The following is a 19968-nucleotide window of genomic DNA, read 5'->3' as shown; positions in this document are numbered from 1 at the left end:
TACTGCTTTTCTTCAACAACCCCTACAATAAACCCTTTTTTGGGCCTATTTCCCTGGCCCATTCCTACCTATTGATTTATTTTGGCATTATTGGCTTAGGCCAGTGGTCCATAATAGGCTTCTGAAAGGTTTTAGAAATCTACCCATATGGGTATAGACACACGAACACACATTTAAACAATGCATTTATTTTAATGGGACTATCTGGTCTGTGGTCTCATGAGTATTGAATATTTATTTCTTAAGGTTTTCCTAACAGTGTGTTAGATAAAGGAACTTTGTAAATGTTTGATCTTAAAAGTTTACCCAGAGCTCTATTTTCTTCAGTTTCTTTGATTATAATGCTAATTTTAAGTGACATTTAACTTCATTACAAGTACAAAAATCAAAGCAAGTAACTTGTCAGTTCTTTTTTAAAAGTTTTATTCAGTCAATGAGAATTTTAACTATTGATTTACAAGATTGAATATTAATAATCAAAGTTTTATTGAGAGCTACTATGAGGCTGGCTATCCTTAGTACTGAGTTGATTAAAGAAATATGATACAATCCATGGTATGAAGATGTTTATGATCTAGTTGAATAAATGGTAATATATTCATATATACTATATACTCTGCCATTCAAAGTAATGGCAAAAACCACCATTACTTTTGCACCAACCTCATATTATGTTACTACTATATTTATTATATAATATGTATACAATACATATGTATTATATATACACACTATAGTGTATATATTACTGTTTACTCACTGGACTATTTACCAGTGAACTGTACATTTAAAAATGGTTTTGATAGGGGCCAGGCGTGGTGGCTCACGCCTGTAATCCCAGCACTTTGGGAGGCCGAGGTAGGCGGATTGTCTGAGGTCAGGAGTTCAAGACCAGCCTGGCCAGCATGGTGAAACCCAGTCTCTACTAAAAATATGAAAAATTAGCTGGGCGTGGTGGCGGGTGCCTGTAATCCCAGCTACTCAGGAGGCTAAGGCAGGAGAATTGCTTGAATCCAGGAGGCGGAGGTTGCAGTGAGCTGAAATTGTGCCATTGCACTCTAGCTTGGGCAACAAAAGCGAAACTCTGTCTCAAAAAAAAAAAAAAGGTTGTGATGAAGGCTGGGTGCAGTGGCTCATGCCTGTAATTCGCACTTTGGGAGGCTGAGGGGGTGGATCACCTGATGTCAGGAGTTCAAGACCAGCTTGGCCAACATGGTGAAACCCCGGCTTTACTAAAAGATACAAAAATTAGTCAGGCTTGGTGGCAGGCACCTGTAATCCCAGCTACTCAGGAAGCTGGGACAGGAGAATTGCTTGAACTCGGGAGGCGGAGGTTGCAGTGAGCCGAGATGGCGTCACTGCACTCCAGCCTGGGCAACACAGAGCGAAACTCTGTCTCAAAAAAAAAAAAAAAAAAAGTTTATGATGGGCCGGTCACAGTGGCTCATGTCTGTAATCCCCGCACTTTGGGAGGCCAAGAGGGATGGATCACGAGGTCAAGAGATCAAGACCATCCGGGCCAACATGGTGAAACCCTGTTTCTACTAAAAATACAAAATTAGCTGGGCATGGTGGCACGTGCCTGAAATCCCAGCTGCTCGGAAGGCTGAGGCAGGAGAATCACTTGAAGCCGGGAGGCGGAGGTTGCCGTGAGCCAAGATCCGCCGCTGCACTTCAGCCTGGTGACAGAGCAAGACACTGTCTCAAAAAAAACAAGTTATAATGGCAAATTTTATATGTATTTTACCACAGTACAAATAACTGAAAAAAAAATAAAGAGTCTCTGCATCCCCCTCCTCATCCCCCGGTGAGTAGAGGGATACATAGACGTGCATTTCATCGATATTCTGAGTATGATTTTATAAGATCTTAGTGTTATCTTTTAAATATTTTGCTGACAAGAATGTAGGATACAATGTTGAGACATCATTTTTCTCTATTCATTCCCCTTCCATTAGACTTGTATTTTGTTTCTGATGAATATTACTGTTTTATGGACTTAGTCAATACTAGAAATTTCTCTACAGTTTGAATGTTGATTTGTCCCAATGATATGAAAACCTGACTGTGTCATTGTTTTCTCCTGTAATCTTTGAATCATAGAAGCAGTTTTGTATTTTGCCTCAAGTAGTGTTTGTTTAAATATTGCAGATATCACTTGATATTACAGATAAAGGTGTTATGATGTTCTCAGCTGTTATTGATTATAGTTAATATTTCAGTAAATTAATTATCATTTGCATGTGTTTTTTAGTACCAGTTATCCATGACTCTTTTTCCTTTTCAGGCAGAAGAAATGTATGAGTAAATTATTAGAATATAGTGCTGATGTCAACATTTGTAATAATGAAGGCCTTACAGCAGTAAGTGCTATCAATTTCATCTGATGCTTTAAAAGTACGTTTTAGAAAATGATATTGAATGTGAGAGTTTGGCAAAGTGTAGCACAAGTGTTTCTGCAAGTTACTTTTTTTTGAGACAGAGTCTTGCTCTGTCACTCAGGCTGGAGTGCGGTGGTGTAATCTCTGCTCACTGCAATCTCCGCCTCCTGGTTCAAGCGATTCTTGTGCCTCAGCCACCCAAGTATCTGGGATTACAGGTGTGCGCCACCATGCCCAGCTAATTTTTTTAGTAGAGATGGGGTTTCGCCATGTTGGCCAGGCTAGTTTCTTACTTCTGGCCTCAAGTGATTCACCTGTCTTGGCCTCCCAAAGTGCTGGGATTATAGGTGTGAGCCACCACACCTGGACTGTGTTACTTCTTTATAGGGATTAAGAAGGTGTAGAATGATTTGAGATAAAGTTTTTAGCAATATTAAGATAAGTTATGGCTCACTGTATTTCTCTCTTCTCCTTTTTAAGTTTATAACTTTCATTTATTTTGAAGTTTATTCCCCTAGCCTTTGTTACTGACTTTTAAGGGACTTCTTAGGAGCATCTCTGCTGAGGTGTGTTATGTGTTCATTATTGGAGAGCTGTTTTTCATTATGTTCTTTTAAGTACTTTTAATATGTTCATTGTAGAATTAGATAGCTAGTCAGAAAGGAAGAAAAAAGGTAACAGAGGGAATGAGCACTTCCTATATTCCTTACGTTCTGAGATAATCACGGTTAAAAAAAAAAAAAAAAACTTTTGTATTTTTAGTAGAGACGGGGTTTCACCGTGTTGGCCAGGCTGGTCTTGAACTCCTGACCTCAGGTGATCCACCCGCCGGCCTCCCAAAGTGCTGGGATTACAGGCGTAAGCCACTGTGCCCAGCCAGTAAAACCTTTTTTTAGAGAGAGGGTCTCACTGTCACCCAGGCTGCACTGTAGCAGCATGATCATAGCTCACTGCAACCTCAAACTCTTGGGCTCAAGAAATCATCCAGCATTATCCTTCCAAGTAGCTGGGACTATAAGTGTGTGTCACTGCCCTTGGCTAGTATATTTTGTATTTTTTTGTAGAGGTGGGGTCCTGCTTTGATGCCCAGGCTGGTCTTGAACTCTTGGCCTCAAGCAATCCTTTCACTTCTGCATCCCAATGATAAAGTCACTGTTAACATTTTGTTCTATTATTAGACTTATATTTTATATAAAGTAGTATTGGCCATTTTGCCATACCACTTTCTTTGGAAAAATAAGTTTATATATTTTTGAATCACATGGAGGTGGTATGGGATATTGCTGAAGAGATTGTTGAAGTCCCAAAGTTTTAACCAAATTGTCATTATTTAATGGAGCATTATTAATTTTAGAAGTAGAGATAACAGGCTGGGCGCGGTGGCTCGTGCCTGTAATCCCAGCACTTTGGGAGGCCAAGGCAGGCGGATCACGAGGTCAGAAGATCCAGACCATCCTGGCTAACACGGCGAAACTCTGTCTCTACTAAAAATACAAAAAATTAGCCAGGTGTGGTGGCACATGCCTGTAGTCCCAGCTACTCAGGAAGCTGAGGCAGGAGAATGACGAGAACCTGGGAGGCGGAGCTTGCAGTGAGCCGAGATCGTGCCACTGCACTCCAGCCTGAGCGACAGAGCGAGACTCTGTCTCAAAAAAATAAATAAATAAGAAAGAAGTAGAGATAACATAGAATTATGTTGCTGTTGAGCAGTTGTTTTGAAATTATGGCAGAAAATGTTAAGTTTTATTTATTATACATTCCTTTGATAGTATTTATATTTTGAATCTTTTAATTTGTGAATAGAGAATAATATTGAATGTTTACTTGCCTTGCTGATTTTCAAGGCCTTTATGATTAAAAATTGGGGGATGAGGTATAGAAAAACAACTTTCCTAAGATTTTGAATGGCTTATTATAGAATAAACTCAATCACGATTATTATATGGAGTCTACAATTCCTATAAAAATTCAGATTTTGTTATATATTAATAATATAATACAACCTATTCTGTAAGGAAAGACTGTATTCTGAATATCTGTAGGATGCTTAGTGACATGGTAGGTACAACAGAGCGTTATGAAACCCTAGAAATAACATGTATCTTTCCTTAGGACACTAACCAGTTTAGGCATGATGGTTCAGTGTTAATATAATCTGTTTTAATTGCGTAAGATTTTATCTGTTAATTTCTTCCCTTCTTTCCTGTACTTTAAGGGAGGTGGAATAGAAAATTTGTAAAAATAAAATTTTTATTTAACAAAATTATTCATGTACGTATTTAAAGAATCAAATATTCTACATGGCTTGCAGAAAACAGTCTCTTGGCCTTCCTCCCCAACCTCCAAACTTCCCACTCCCTAAACAACTTCTCTCAGCTATTTTTTTTTTTTTTTTTGAAACACAGTCTCGCTGTCTCCCAGGCTGGAGTGCAATGGCAAAATCCCGGCTCACTGCAGCTTCCACCTCACGGGTTCAAGTGATTCTCCTGCCTCAGCCTCCCGAGTAGCTGGGATTATAGGCACCACTACCATGCCCAGCTAATTTTTTTTTTTTTTTTAAACGGAGTTTCACTCTTGTTGCCCAGGCTGAAGTGCAATGGTGCTATCTTGGCTCTCTACAACCTCCGCCTACCAGGTTCAAGAGATTCTCCTGCCTCAGCCTCCCGAGTAGCTGGGATTACAGGCATGTGCCACCATGCCTGGCTAATTTTGTATTTTTAGTAGAGATGGGGTTTCTCCATGTTGGTCAGACTGGTCTTGAACTCCTGACCTCAGGTGATCGCCTGCTTCAGCCTCCCAAAATGCTGGGATTACAGGTGTGAGCCACCACGCCAAGCTAATTTTGTATTTTTAGTAGAGACAGGTTTTCTCCATGTTGGTCAGGCTAGTGTTGAACTCCCGACGACAGGTGATCCATCCCCTTTTGGCCACCTGAAGTGCTGGGATTACAGGTGTGAGCCCCTGCGCCCAGCCTCTCTCAGCTATTTTAGTGGATTTTAAAATGTTGTCTCTGTATATTTAAATAGCATGCTAAATGCTACTTCTTGGTTTTTTGGTTTTAGGCATCACCTGTTGATTTTCTGGAAGATGAGGCGATTGTTCTCTTTTTCAGCCCCTCCTCCCACCCTGTCATGTATAAGCACTTTACCTTTGTATCCCTCCAATAAAATTATTGTAATTTTAGTTAGATCATTTTTGTGTGTTTTTATATTTTTGACTACACAAAAACTATTAATAGTTAAGCCAAATAGTTGGTTATAGTTGCTTTCCTTTCTTGCATGACATTTTATTTTCCTGTAGTTAATGATTGTCTTTTTTAAAAAATTAAGATAATAGTAGATTCACATGCAGTGCTAAGAAATAATAGAGAGAGAGAGAGATGCCCTGCACTTTTTGCCTAGTTTCCTCCAGTGGTAACATTTTGCAAAATTATAGTATAATATTACAATAAGGACATGGACATTGATACAATCCATCTTATTGAGATTTCCTCAGTTTTATTTTATTTTATTTTTTTGAGACAGAATCTCACTCTGTTGCCCAGGCTGGAGTGCAGTGGTGCAATCTCGGCTCACTGCAACCTCCGCCTCCTGCGTTCAAACAATTCTCCTGCCTCGGTCTCCCAAGTAGCTGGGACCACAGGCGTGTGTCACCATGCCCGGCTAATTTTTGCACTTTTACTAGAGATGGGGTTTCACCATGTTGGTCAAGTTGGTCTTGAGCTCCTGACCTCAGGTGATCTACCTGCCTTGGTCTTCCAAAATGCTGGGATTACAGGTGTGAGCCTCCGTGCTTGGCCTTCTTCAGTTTTAATTGTATGTGTGTGTATGTTTATGTATTTTAAGTTCTATTCATTTTTATTACCTGTGTAGGCTACCTGTGTAGTTTTATTACCTGTACATGGTATATTTTCACCACCATAGTCAATATTCTAAACATTTCTAACACCACAGAGATATGTCATGTTGCCCTTTTGTAACCATACCTTTCCCTTTGTCCTTCATATCCCATGGCTAACCTATAGCAACCATTACTTTGTTTTCCATTAGTCATTTCAGGAATGTTACAGAGATGGAATTATATTGTGTGGAACCTTTGAGGATTGGGTTTTTTTTTGTCATGTTCCCTGGAGACTTACCTAGGTTATACTTATCAATAGTTTGTTCCTTTATAATGCTGAATAGTATTCCATCTAGTAGTGGATATACCACCATTTGTTTGACTATTTACTTGTTAAAAGACATTTGGGTCACTTCTGGTTTGGGGCTATTATGAGTAAAGCTGTTAAAAACATTAGGGTACACATTTTTGTGTGGACATAAGTTTTCGTTTTTCTGGGATAAATGTCCAGGAATGCAGTTGTTTTCCATAGTGGCTATACAAATTCACATTCACACCAACAGTGTATGACAGTTCCTGTTTCTTGACATCGTCACCAACATTTCTTATTGCCTGTCTTTTGGATATAAACCATTTTAACAGGAGTGAGATGATACCTCATTGTAGTTTCTTTGATGATCAGTGATGTTGAGCACCTTTTTATATACCTGTTTTCCATTTGTATGTCTTCTTTTGAGAAGTGTCTACTCAGATCTTTCATTCTTTTTTTAATTGAATTTTTTTTTATTACTATAGAGTTGTTTGAATTCGTTATATATTCTGGTTATTAATCCCTTGTCAGATGGATAGTTTGCAGTTATTTTCTCCCATTTTGTGGATTGTTTCTTTACTTTGTTGGTTGTTTCCTTTCCTGTGCAGAAGCATTTTAACTTGAAGTGATCCTGTTTGTCCATTTTTGCTTTGGTTACTTTTGCTTTTACTCAAAACCAGATTTACTCCAGAAATTTGCTCAAGGGGTATTACTCAAGAAAGCTTTGCCCAAACCAATGTCCTGGAGAGTTTCCCCAGTGTTTTATTTTAGTAGTTTCATGTCTTAGATTTAAGTTTTTAGTTCATTTTTATTTGATTTTTGTATATGGCAAGAGATACAGGGGCTAGTTTCATTTTTTGTTTATGGATATCCAGTTTTCCCAGCACCATTTATTGAAGGGATGGTCCCTACTCCCAGTGTGTGTTCTTGGCACCTTGTAGAAAATGAGTTCACTGTAGATGCATGGATTTGTTTCTGGGTTATCTCTTCTGTTCCGTTGGTCTGTGTGTCTGTTTTTGTACCAGTACCATGCTGTTTTGGTTACTATAGCTCTGTAGTATAATTTGAAGTCAGGTAATGATATTCCTCCAGTCTTTATCTTTTTACTCACAATGGCTTTTGTTCTAGATCTTTTGTGATTCCATATAAATTTTGGAATTATCTTTTCTGTTTCTGTGAAGAATGTCATTGGTATTTTGATAGAGAATACATTGAATCCATAGATTGCTTTGAGTAGTATGGACATTTTGACAGTATTGATTCTTCCAACCCTTAGGAATATTTTTTCATTTTTTGTGTGTGCCTTCTTCAGTTTCTTGCATCTTTTTTTAATAGTTTTCTTTTAGATGTCTTTCACTTCTTTGGTTAAGCTGATTCCTAGGTATTTTATTTTATTTGTAGCTGTCATAAATGGGATTACTTTCTTTACTTCTTTTTCAGGTTGTTTGCTGCTGACATCGGAATGCTACTGATTTTTGTATGTTGGTTTCATATTTTGCAGCTTACCTGTTTACCAGTGCTAACAGTTTTTTGGTGGAGTCTAAGTTTTTCCAATACAAGATCATATCATCTGCAGACAAAAATTATTTGACATCTTTCTTTCTAATTTGAATGTCTTTTGTTTCTTTCTTTTCCCTGATTGCTCTAGCTAGGTCTTCTAGTACTGTTTTTAGTAATGGTGTTAAGAGCAAAAGTTAAATCTTCTGAAGAGCAAAAGTTTTAAATTTTGAAGTCAAATTGATCAATTTTTCACATTATGGGTCATGCTTTTGGTATCAAGAACTCTTTGCCTAGCCCTCGATCCTAAAGATTTTCTCCTATCTTTTTTTCTAAAAGTTTTATGTTTCTGTGTTTCACATTTAAGTCTATTATCTCTTTCGAGTTACTGTTTGCATAAGATATGAGGCTTAGGTCAAGGCTTCCTTTTTTTTTTTCCGCCTGTGAATGTCCAGTACTAGCACTGTTTGTTGAAAAGGCTGTCCTTTCTGCATGAATGTGGTTTTGCATCTATCTCAAAAATCAGTTGGGCATATTTGTGTGGATCCACTTGTGGACTTTCTATTCGTTCCACTGATCTGTGTGTCTCTACTAATCTCTCTGCTAATACCACACTGTCTTGATTACTGTAGCTGTAAGTCTTTTTTTTTTTTTGAGATGGAGTCTCGCTCTTTCGCCCAGGCTAGAGTGCAGTGGCACGATATCGGCTCACTGCAAGCTCTGCCTCCAGGGTTCACGCCATTCTCCTGCCTCAGGCTCCTGAGTAGCTGGCACTACAGGCGCCCGCCACCTTGCCCAGCTACTTTTTGTATTTTTAGTAGAGACGGGGTTTCACCGTGTTAGCCAGGATGGTCTCGATCTCCTGACTTCGTGATCCACCTGCCTCGGCCTCCCAAAGTGCTGGGATTACAGGCTTGAGCCACTGCTCCCAGCCTGTAGCTGTAAGTCTTAATAACAGGTAGAATAATTCCTCTCACTTTATTTTTCTTTATCAGGATTGTGTTAGCCATTCTGATTCCTTTGCCTTTCCATATAAATTTTACAATAAACTCGTCTACGTCAACAAAAAAACCTTGCTGGAATTTTGATTGGAGTTGCTTTAAACTGATAGATCAATTTGGGGAGAATTGTTATCTTTACTATGTTGATTGAGTCTTTTAATCCATAAACACAGTATGTCTCCACACTTACTTAGGTCTTTGATTTTTTCCATTAGAATTTTGTACAGCACAGTCTGGGGATTTTGTGCATGTTTTCGTAAGCATATAACTATTTCATTTTCTTTGGCATAATTGTAAATGGCATTGTGTTTTTAATTTGAGTTTATGCATGTTCAGATGGAAATGCAATTGGTTTTTATGTGTTAATTATGTGTCTTGCAATCTTGCTGAACTCGCTTATTAGTTCTAGGCGATTTTGGGCAAATTGCTTGGGATTTTCTACATAGACAGTCATGTTGTCGGCATGTAGAGACAGTTTTTTGTTTGTTTATTCATTTAGACAGAGTCTCATTCTGTCACGCAGGCTACAGTCCAGTGGCACGATCTTGGCTCACTGCAACCTCCGCCTCCTGGATTCAAGCAATTCTCCTGCCTTAGCCACCCGAGTGGCTAGGATTACAGGTGTGCGCCACCACGCCCAGCTGATTTTTGTATTTTTATTTTTTTAATTTTTTAATTTTTTTTTTTTTTTGAGATGGAGTCTCGCTCTGTCGCCCAGGCTGGAGTGCAGTGGCCGGATCTCAGCTCACTGCAAGCTCCACCTCCTGGGTTTACGCCATTCTCCTGCCTCAGCCTCCGAGTAGCTGGGATTACAGGTGCCCGCCACCTCGCCCGGCTAGTTTTGTGTATTTTTTAGTAGAGACGGGGTTTCGCCAGGTTAGCCAGGATGGTCTCGATCTCCTGACCTTGTGATCCACCCGTCTCGGCCTCCCAAAGTGCTGGGATTACAGGCTTGAGCCACCGCGCCCGGCTGATTTTTGTATTTTTAATAGAGACGGGGTTACACCATGTTGGCCAGGCTGGTCTTGATCTCCAGACCTCAGGTGATTCACCTGCCTCGGCCTCCCAAAGTGCTGAGATTACAAGCATGAGCCACCGCGCCAGGCCTTTATTTCTTTCTTTTCCAGTTTGTATGTCTTTGATACCTGTTTTGTGCCCTACTGCTTTATTAAAGTTTTCTTATAACTTATTACTAATTCATTACCAAAGTCTCTCTCAGCTTTATAAATATCCTCTTAATAGTATGCAGTACCTTTCATGTCCTTGATTATGTCTTGAAGGAGTCTCTTAAGGAGACTTCTGTGCTCTCTTGGCTGGGTTGGTTGGTACCTAGGTCTGCTGCACAGTTGTTTGGAATGTCTCATCATCATCCTGGGGATTCCTTTTGCTTTTTTCTTGCTTTGGGTTCTCTGTTATATGGGTCTCATATCCATCTTTTCTGGTAACTATTCTGTCATTCTGATAGAGCACAACCCTGACAGTTTCCTGAGAAAAAGTATGCATGGGAGATGTGTTGCCATCTTGCATGTTTGATATGACTCAAGTCTTTGAGTCTGATTATGTGATTGACAGTTTAGCTGACAATCTAGACGAGACATCATTTTTCCTTAGAATTTTGAAAGCATTGCTTTGTTGTCTTCTTACTTTGTTTTGAAGTTTAGTACTATTTTGATTCTTGATTGTTTATATGAAATCTGTTTTGATTTTTCTCTCTAGAAACTTACAGAATCTACTTTGTCCATGGTGTTCTAAAATCCTGTGATTATTATATCTTGGATTGGCTTTATTTTATCCATTTAGCTGGATAATATTGAGACCCTGTCAGCCTGGAAACTCATGTAATGGGAACTTATGAGAAATATTCGTAAATTGTTACTTTTATGATTTCTTTTTCTGTCTTTTCTCAGTTTTATTTTTTCCCCAACTCCTGTTATTTAAACGTTAGACCTATTCACAGTAGCCCTTTAATATTCCTACTTTTTCTCATTTCTTCATTTCTTTTATCTTTTTACTTTTAGGGAGACTTCCTCAATATTTTTTTCTTTTTTTTTTTTTAATTTATTTATTATTATTATACTTTAAGTTGTAGGGTACATGTGCATAACGTGCAGGTTTGTTACATATGTATACTTGTGCCATGTTGGTGTGCTGCACCCATCAACTCGTCATTTACATCAGGTATAACTAAAGTTTCTTTTGAGTTTGCACGTCTCTATCATAGTATTAATTTCCAAGAGTTTTTTTTTTTTCCTTGTTTCTTTGAAAAAATAGTATCCTTTACTCATTTCAAGGACGCAATCAGTATGTTCTCTCTCTGACAGTATTAAATATAGTTTTTTCTTGAATATTCATGGTTCCTTTTTCCCCCTACTTTTTGCTTTAAAAAATTTTTGTATTTTGTCTTTCAAATTAGATGCATTTATCAAATGTTTGGTGGAAATGGAAAAAGCTATTTGAAGACTGTCAGCATGAGTGAGGTTTGTTCACTAGGGCCTTCAGTGTAGGATGTTCTCCTTGGACATTTGCCTCTTGGACCTTTCCAGTGTCGATCTCTTTAGGCATTTACTCTTGAGCTGGTCATACTCCTCAGAGAAGACTCTTCCAACTGCCCTGAAGATGTTAACAGTCTGTGTGCTGGATAGAGAAGAATGCTTTGTAAAATCAATATTCAGTATTTAAACTTGCACTTAATCTCCCCTTCTTAATGTGGTATTCCTGGTTCAATGTGCCTGGTGTCTCTTACCTAGAGACTGTTTTCAAGCCTCTTGCATTCTATCTGATTGAGGAGGGGCCATTACTGGCCTTGCACAGTTGGGGAGGGTTAGAGATATGAGGCTCTAAATCTTGTTAGATGAACTTTCAACCTCTTTTCAAAAGGTGCATGGTGCTTACTATTGATTCTTGAGCCTTTTGGGAGTCCTGTAATGTGAATCACATTTTTTTGGGGAGGTTTCTCTAATACTGGTGTAACATTCCGACAAGTCAGCAAGTATAATCTGACAAGATAAAAAGCATCATCTATTTTCTTTGCTTCCAAAACTTGCTGTTCTCTCCTCTGTATCTTTATGGATCTAGTCTTTAAGGAAATACTCTTTACTGTCATTTCTGTGGGGTTTAGGGAAGAAGTAGAGACTGATGCATGGATTAAACCTACCATTTTAAAACAGGGATTTCATGATTTTCTTCTTAATGAAAAAAAAAATCATGTGAAAAATTAATGGATAGCATAGTCCAAAGTTTTAACATTGATTATCTTTGAGTGGTAGACTTATAGGTGTTTTATATATATTTTTATCCTCCTTTTTTTATTTATGCAAGATACATGTGTTACTTGTAAAATATAGGAAGTAAGGGAGATAGCATTGCAATGTTAATTACTTTTTAACTTAACGTTTGCTTCTGGGAAAGGAACAATATCTAATACCTTTTCTCCAGAGACAAGCTATGCATAGAGTCCAGGATTATCTGAGAAGCAGAGTATTTGATGATTGGAAGCTTAGTATACTTACTATTTTGAACCATTGTGAGTTATTTTAAAACAATTTTTTTTTTTTTTTGAGACAGGTTCTCACTCTGTCACCTAGGTAGGAGTGCAGTGGCACAATCATAGCTCATTGTAGCCTCAAACTCCTGGGCTCAAGGGGTCCTCCCACCTTAGCATCCTGAGAAACTAGGACCATAGGTGTATGCCACATGCCCAGCTAATTTTTTTTTTTTTTTTTTTGAGACGGAGTCTTGCTCTGTTGCCAGGCTGGAGTGCAGTGGCACGATCTCAGCTCACCACAACTGCCGCCTCCTGGGTTCAAGCGATTCCCCTGCCTCAACCTCCCAAATAGCTGGGATTACAGGCATACGCCAACATGCCCAGCTAATTTTTTATATTTTAGTAGAGACAAGGTTTCACCATGTTGGCCAAGATGGTCTTGATTTCCTGACCTCGTGATCCGCCTGCCTCGGCCTCCCAAAGTGCCGGGATTACAGGTGTGAGCTACCGTGCCCGGCTGCCCAGCTAATTTTTAAATTTTTTATAGAAGCAGGTTCTTGCTACATTGCCCAGGCTGATCTTGAACTCATTTTATTCAAGCAATCCTCCTGCCTCAACTTCCCAAAATGCTGAGATTACAAACATGAGTCACCACTTCCAGCCGCATTGGGTTCTTGATTTTGAAATCTGTGGTAATGTAATCTGCATCTTGATACAGAAATTTTCCTCATATAAAACCTAGTTTTCAGCTATTTAGGAGGCTGAGGCAGGAGGATCACTTGAGCTTAGGAGTTTGAGTCCAACCTGAACAACATAGCAAGACCCCAACTCTAAAAAGAACCCCAAACCCATAAATAAAACTTAAACAAATTAAAAAAAGGAAAAAAATTACATGGACTTAAAATACCTTTAGTTTTAAACCATTACATGGACTTAAAATGCCTTTAGATTTGCATGAGCAAGTCACGTTCAGCTAAGAAATAACATTATTTATCTGCTGTTTTTATATAAAACACTACTACACAAACGTTAAGTAACTAAATGGCTTCACAGATACACTGGCTGGCTGTGAATGGGCGGACAGAACTACTCCATGACCTTGTGCAGCATGTCAGTGATGTTGATGTTGAGGATGCCATGGGGCAGACAGCACTGCATGTTGCCTGCCAGAACGGTCACAAGACGGTAAGTTCAGCCATGAGGACTTTAAGCTGCATGTGTTTGTTTTTTAAAATTGAACTCATGAAAAGTTTTTCACTGTGCATGTTTGGGAACATGAAGCATAATAGCAAAATCTTATTTTCTGCATCTTATGGACTTTTTCTTTTTTGAGACAGGGTCTCACTTTGTTGCCCAGGCTGGAGTGCAGTGGTGGTATCCTAGGTCACTGCGGCCTTAAACTCCTGTGCTCAAGTGATCCTCCCACCTCAGCCTCCCGAGTAGCTGGGATTACATGTGTGAACCACTGCACCTGGACCATATGGACTTCTGATAAATATATTGTGTATGGTTAGAAGAAATAGAAAATAGTGCTTTTGGGCTGGGAGCCGTGGCTCACAGCTGTAATCCCAGCACTTTGGAAGGCTGAGATGGGTGGATCGCTTGAGCTCAGGAGTTCAGCCTGGGCAACATGGCGAAACCCCATCTCTACTAAAAATACAAAAAAATTTAGCTGGGTATGGTGGCATGCACCAGTAGTCTCAGCTATTCCAGAGGCTGAAGTGGGAGAATTGCTTGAGCGCAGGAGTCAGCGGTTGCAATGAGCCAAGACTGTGCCACTATGCTCCAGCCTGGGTGACAGAGTGAGAGCCTGTCTCAAACAACAACAACAACAAAAACAGGAAAATAGTGCTTTTATATGTGCTCAAAATATTTGTAATTTGCATTTTGATTTTATTTCCAATTCATAGGCTTTAATAACCGAATATACTAAATTTTTTAATGTCATGTATTGACACTTAATTTCAACATTTATAATGTTCATTCTATTCTCAGTTTTAGCAAATAAAACTTCATATTTTATTTTATCTTTTGCCATTAAGCCTCAATTTTGAGGATTAGATAGTGAGGAAAGTGAGCAATGACACTGGTTAAATAGTATGAGTCAGGTTATCCTATTTTTCTACTTGCATTGTGTGTGGTCCAAGTAACAGTTGTTTTCTTTCTTTCTTTTACTTTTTAAAATTATTTATTTATTTATTTATTTATTTTTTGAGATGGTGTCTCGCTCTGTCACCCAGGCTGGAGTGCAGTGGTGCGATCTCGGCTCACTGCAAGCTCCACCTCCCGGGTTCACAGCATTCTCTTGCTTCAGACTCCCGAGTGGCTGGGACTACAGGCATGTGCCACCACGCCCCGCTAATTTTTTGTATTTTTAGCAGAGATGGGGTTTCATCATGTTAGCCAGGATGGTCTCAATCTCCTGACCTCATGATTCACCTGCCTCGGCCTCCCAAAGTGCTGGGATTACAGGCGTCAGCCACTGTGCCTGGCCTCTTTCTTTCTTTTTCTTTTTTTTTGAGACAGAGTCTCACTCTGTCACCCAGGCTGGAGTGCAGTGGCACGATCTCAGCTTAGTGCAACCTCTACCTCCCAGGTTTAAATGATTCTTGTGCCTCCCAAGTAGCTGGGATTATAGGTGTGCGCCACCACACCCAGCAACTTTTTGTATTTTTAGTAGAGATGGGGTTTTGCTGTGGTGGCCAGGCTGGTCTTGAATTCCTGGTCTCAAGTGATCTGCCTGCCTCAGCCTCCCAAAATGCTGGGATTACAGGTGTGAGCCACCGTGCCTGGCTATTTTCCTTCTTACTCTAGGTTTCTAAAATCATGCATTTGTTTTAGGACAGTGCTCGCCTGTTATTCCTGTGTCCTGACATTTGGCTTTTGAAATTGCTATTTCTCTCTCATTAAGAGACTTTACTGCCTTATATAAAGATTGAAAGTTAAGATTTTAGATTGAGTTTCTGCTTTGCTATAATTTTCTACCCTGTTTATGTTTTTAATTTTTTTTTTTTTTTAACATTTAACATTATTGGTAATAGAATGTACAGGTGTGTGCCAGTAGTCTCAGCTACTTGGGAGGCTGAGGTGGAGAGGTCACGATTAGGTAGAGAGATCCCTTTAGCCCAGGAGTTGTGGGTCATAGTGCGCTATGCTGGTTGGATGTCCACACTAAGTTTGGTATGAATATGGTGACCTCTCAGGATGCCAGATTGCCAGAGAGGTGAACCAGACCAGGTCAGAAACAGCAAGTCAAAACCCCCATGCTGGTCAGTTTGTGGGATCATGTCAGTGAATTGCCACTGCACCTCATCTCTTCAAAAAAAAAAAAAAGCATGTAATTTATTTTCTTGCTGACCATAATAACAACGAAACCAACTCAAAGCAAAGTCTGTACCAGTAGCTACAAGGATACAAAGTTTGTTTATTTATTTTTGTTGCAAACTTTCCGAGTCTTATCTCTTGTTGGGAGAAGGGAGAATTCCTAGTGGAATCTGGACTTTCATCTCTTCAAACACTTTTTCCTTAACCTGATTTCAGGATGTATGATCACAATTCACAGAATATTGGACTTCTTCAAGATAGTAGACAAAGGTTGACATTGTCTTATGTTTAATATGGTGTTGAAAAAGTGGAGGGATATAGGATCCTTTTTCTGTTTCCTGGAATTTTTTCTGAACAGTATTGTTCATTTGTATTTTTTGTCTTTTATCATCTGAAAACCAATGCAGTGTTTTCAGGTATATTCTTCTCATTAGTTTTTACTACTTAGAGTCAACATTATTAAATTTAAAAAGTATTCTATATGGAAAAAAAAGATGTGAAATGTCCTAATCTTGAATGACTCCGGTTTTTAAGGCATTATTGCGTATTAGAGAATGAGTCTAGCCAATAGCTCTCAGAGGACAGAAGAGCACCTACTTTAATATAAACACCCTTTGCTATAACGGATGAGCAGAGTGTCATTTACTAAGACTTGCATACCCTACCTGTTGCCCAGGAACTTGGATAGGAAAATACTGGGATTCAGATTAGAAAAAGATCTGTAAAAGCTAATTTTAGCTGCTTTGAACCAGTACAGAAGCAAGAATTACTAAGAAAACCTTGTTCAAGACCTGTGCATTACAGGCTGCATTAAAAATTTAGAATTGCCTTCTGAAGTTACTGAAAATTAGGTGGTATAAGTATAATATACTCCATATGGTTTACAACCTAAAGCAAATGTGGTAAAGTAATGGAGAATTCCTCATAGTCAGATGCCTTTGAACAATTATATTCTGAGAAGATTTATAGGGAGTCTGACTTCATTGTGGTGATGAGTTTCACAGAATGAGATTTTGCAGACAGAGTAGAGGAGGAAGGGTAGAAAAAGTCATGTTGACTTGTGGTTGGTTGTAATGGCCAACGGGATTAATAATAGTTGGTCAATTATAGTTACCTGCAATGATCATATACAGGTAAAGGGAATGCTTAGGACTGATTATTTTCGGAATCGTTATCTACGATGATCATATAAATGTAAAGGGAATGCTTAGCACTGATTATTTTCTCAATCATTGTATGTATCTTTATTCCTTTTTCAATTAGGACAAAAGGGAATCTTGAAAAATTAGTCTATTTCTTTGCCTCCTGGCTGAACTATAGTTCTACAAATCTGTGTTCATAGTTGTGCTAATACTGCCTATTTCAGAATTACTCATATATTTCTGGGACACATTCACATCTCAGTGTATAAGCATTAATTGTTTTATCTTGAGTTTGATGTGATTTACTGGGCTATGAAATATGATGTTATTATAGGATAAGGGTTACTGATTTATTAAAAACTATTTGTATATCTTTCCATAAGTTGAACACTGAGTGTATAATTCTTTGTCAGGTATCCTAGTGACTCAGTGGCAAGTCAGTATGGCCTTTTTGTTGTCTCAGTAGCCACTTCTTCCATAAATTCTTTAAAAAGTCTTCAGAACTGATGTTCATGTAGACCTATACCAGTGCTTGTAAGTTTCAATATTTTATTTTTAAGCTTAGGAGCTTACATAATTCTGATTATATATATTTTATAGAATAAAATAGAAAACTTTAAATGGGGAAGAAACTCCATTAAGAAATAAAGTACATCAGCTGTTTTCACAGAGGCATGGGTGATAAATCCTCTGAAATTCGCCTTCTCATCTCATTTTAGAGTAAATCTGAGGAGTGCATGAAAACATTTTGAGCAACTAGCTAAGCACCCTTAAACTTTGTAGATTATATAGCTAAATGCTATATTCTTGCTTCGGTGACAAGAAGTGCTTTTTAAAATTTATATTACATTTTTTAAGAATAAAAGATTTGGAAGAAAGATTCATTTTTGTCATAACTAAGAAATTGAGTAATCTTAATTATGATTTCATATAGATGCAGCTTTGCATTAGCGGTAAACATGATAAAGGTCTCATTTTCCTCTTGTTGGAAGGAAGTGGTTTGGGCGGTTGAAGAGTGCACTCTGTTTTTTGTCATTGTAGCATAATAGCACCGTGATTTTAAACTACTTCTATCCCTATTTAATAATGATCAGATGAAAGGAATCATAACAACTTCTTAATAATTTTATTTTTATGTAACTTTTCTTAGATCAACTGTTAAACTCCATTCTTAGCTGTATAATATCAGAATTCTGGTATGTCTTTGGATACTAATTTCAAAAAATCATTTCAAAGTTTGGTTATTCAACTGGAGATGATGTAATTTTACTGGTGATATAATTAAGGAAACTGTTGTGAACACTTTGGAAGGCATTTAACAGCAGTAATAACTACTGCTCTTATGATTGTTATTAATATGCATGGTGTGATTCTGTAAAAGTACACAGATCAGTATCTAGACCCTTTATTCATTTATGCTTATACAAGAAGCTGGGCCTTGTTGATTTTTAATTTCAGTTTTAGAAAGTTGAGTAAAACCTAACACTGTTCTCTGTAGGTATAATTTATTAATACTCTTTGGACCATAAATTAAACCTAGTTTTTGGTAACTTTTTCTTTAAGATTTATAAATGTGTTGAATTACCAAAAATGATTAACTACAGTCTTCTCAGAATAACGTGGATTTAGAAACCGTAGAGAACTGTCAAATAGTTCAGTCTAAAATTCTGTAAGTTAGATTACATGGCAGGATTAGTTAGGGACTAATTTGTAATTTATTTAAAAATAAATTTCATTTTTATCAGAATAAACCTTATTAAGTTTTTGTAACTAAATACAAAGCTTCACAAACAATAGGAAATGATAGTTGAACCCTTAGTATAATAGACTATATTAGATAGAACTGACTGCATTTTTTAACTAAAATCATAGATTTGTTAAGAAACAGTGCTCAACCCTACATTCAGTCAGCTCTCTTGGTGTCTTTAGCCAGCTTCCAAGTTTTTCATCCATTACTGGACAGCCGTGCAAACTTAATTGAAAACATTTTCCAGACATTAATTGGATTCAGCCTTGAGGCATAAAGGTAGGTAGCCTAACATTTCAGAGTATATTTCTAGAGTCAGAGTAATTGTATTTATTCTAATGCTAGAATTCTCCTTTAATCATTTCTAAGAAGTTGAAGCAAATAGTAGAAAGTTCTCTTACCACTGTTACTTTTATAACACAAGTGGATGATAATGATTTTTACTGGATACATCGTAAGAGTTCAAAGTTCTTAATAGGTGAAAGTGGACAGGTTTCTAGAAAAGATGTGTGTAAACCAGTCACTGATTAGTGAGTTGGGAGTCTTACTTAGTGTATAAGCTATTTGTGCATTGCCATAACTCATGTCATCAGAATTATTTTTAATTAAAAAATTAAGTAAGGACACTTTGTTGTTTGGTCTCCTTTTAGCTAGTGATAATACCACAACTTTGATTTTTACTTAGAGTTTTATTATTGAATATCTATTCCTTTTTACTTTGATCAGTGTTTTGAGAGTTGACATTGATAAAATAGGGCTGCCCTGGATTTCTTGCTTTGTAATTTATCAGTGTATTGGGCACAGGTGGTCTTGGTTAGTCACTGCCTTCAATTAAATGACTTGAGATTGACCTACACATTAGGTTTGTACGTTCGTTTTACTCAGGATATTGTTTTATCACTTGAAAGGTTATGAAGTCTGTTGAAATATGTCATTTCTTCTTAAGGCTCTCTTGAAGGCCATATGAAAATCCCCTATGCTTTTCTTTTTCGGTTCCTCCACAATAGTTTCTTATTCTGTAAGGAGGAGGGAATCCCATTCTAGATAATCAATGACTAGAATAGTTTTTTTGGTGGGTAGAGAAGGGGCAGAATTGGGCCGGGAATTTGCAATTCTAAATTTTTTAAAAAGTGTGCTTTGTCGATCCAATTTTGGGCATATAGTTCTTAAAATTATGTATATTAATGTAGTGTAGCTCTTAAAATTATATTAATTTGAAAAATACATAGGTAATCAGCTATC

The 19968-nt window shown here is 37.8% G+C and overlaps 1 protein-coding gene across 11 annotated transcripts in view; it reads left to right on the top strand.

The window, feature by feature from the left end:
• HACE1 (HECT domain and ankyrin repeat containing E3 ubiquitin protein ligase 1) overlaps positions 1–19968 on the top strand; it is a 128847-nt gene that overhangs the window by 14452 nt on the left and 94427 nt on the right. For 4 of the 11 annotated variants that reach the window (XM_025383896.1, XM_025383904.1, XM_025383897.1 and 1 more), the window contains exons 5-6: positions 2288–2363; positions 13567–13698. The exons of 2 other annotated variants lie outside the window; for them this stretch is intronic. In XM_025383896.1, coding sequence (XP_025239681.1) covers positions 2288–2363; positions 13567–13698 — 208 coding nt within the window. The remainder of the gene's footprint in view (positions 1–2287; positions 2364–13566; positions 13699–19968) is intronic. 5 more of the 11 variants (XM_025383898.1, XM_025383906.1, XM_025383899.1 and 2 more) reach the window with 2 other exon arrangements.

The sequence above is a fragment of the Theropithecus gelada genome, chromosome 4, assembly GCF_003255815.1.
Source record: "Theropithecus gelada isolate Dixy chromosome 4, Tgel_1.0, whole genome shotgun sequence".
Taxonomy (NCBI): domain Eukaryota; kingdom Metazoa; phylum Chordata; class Mammalia; order Primates; family Cercopithecidae; genus Theropithecus; species Theropithecus gelada.
The sequence above is the reverse complement of the archived record's forward strand: the minus strand, read 5'-3'. Positions and strand labels throughout refer to the sequence as shown.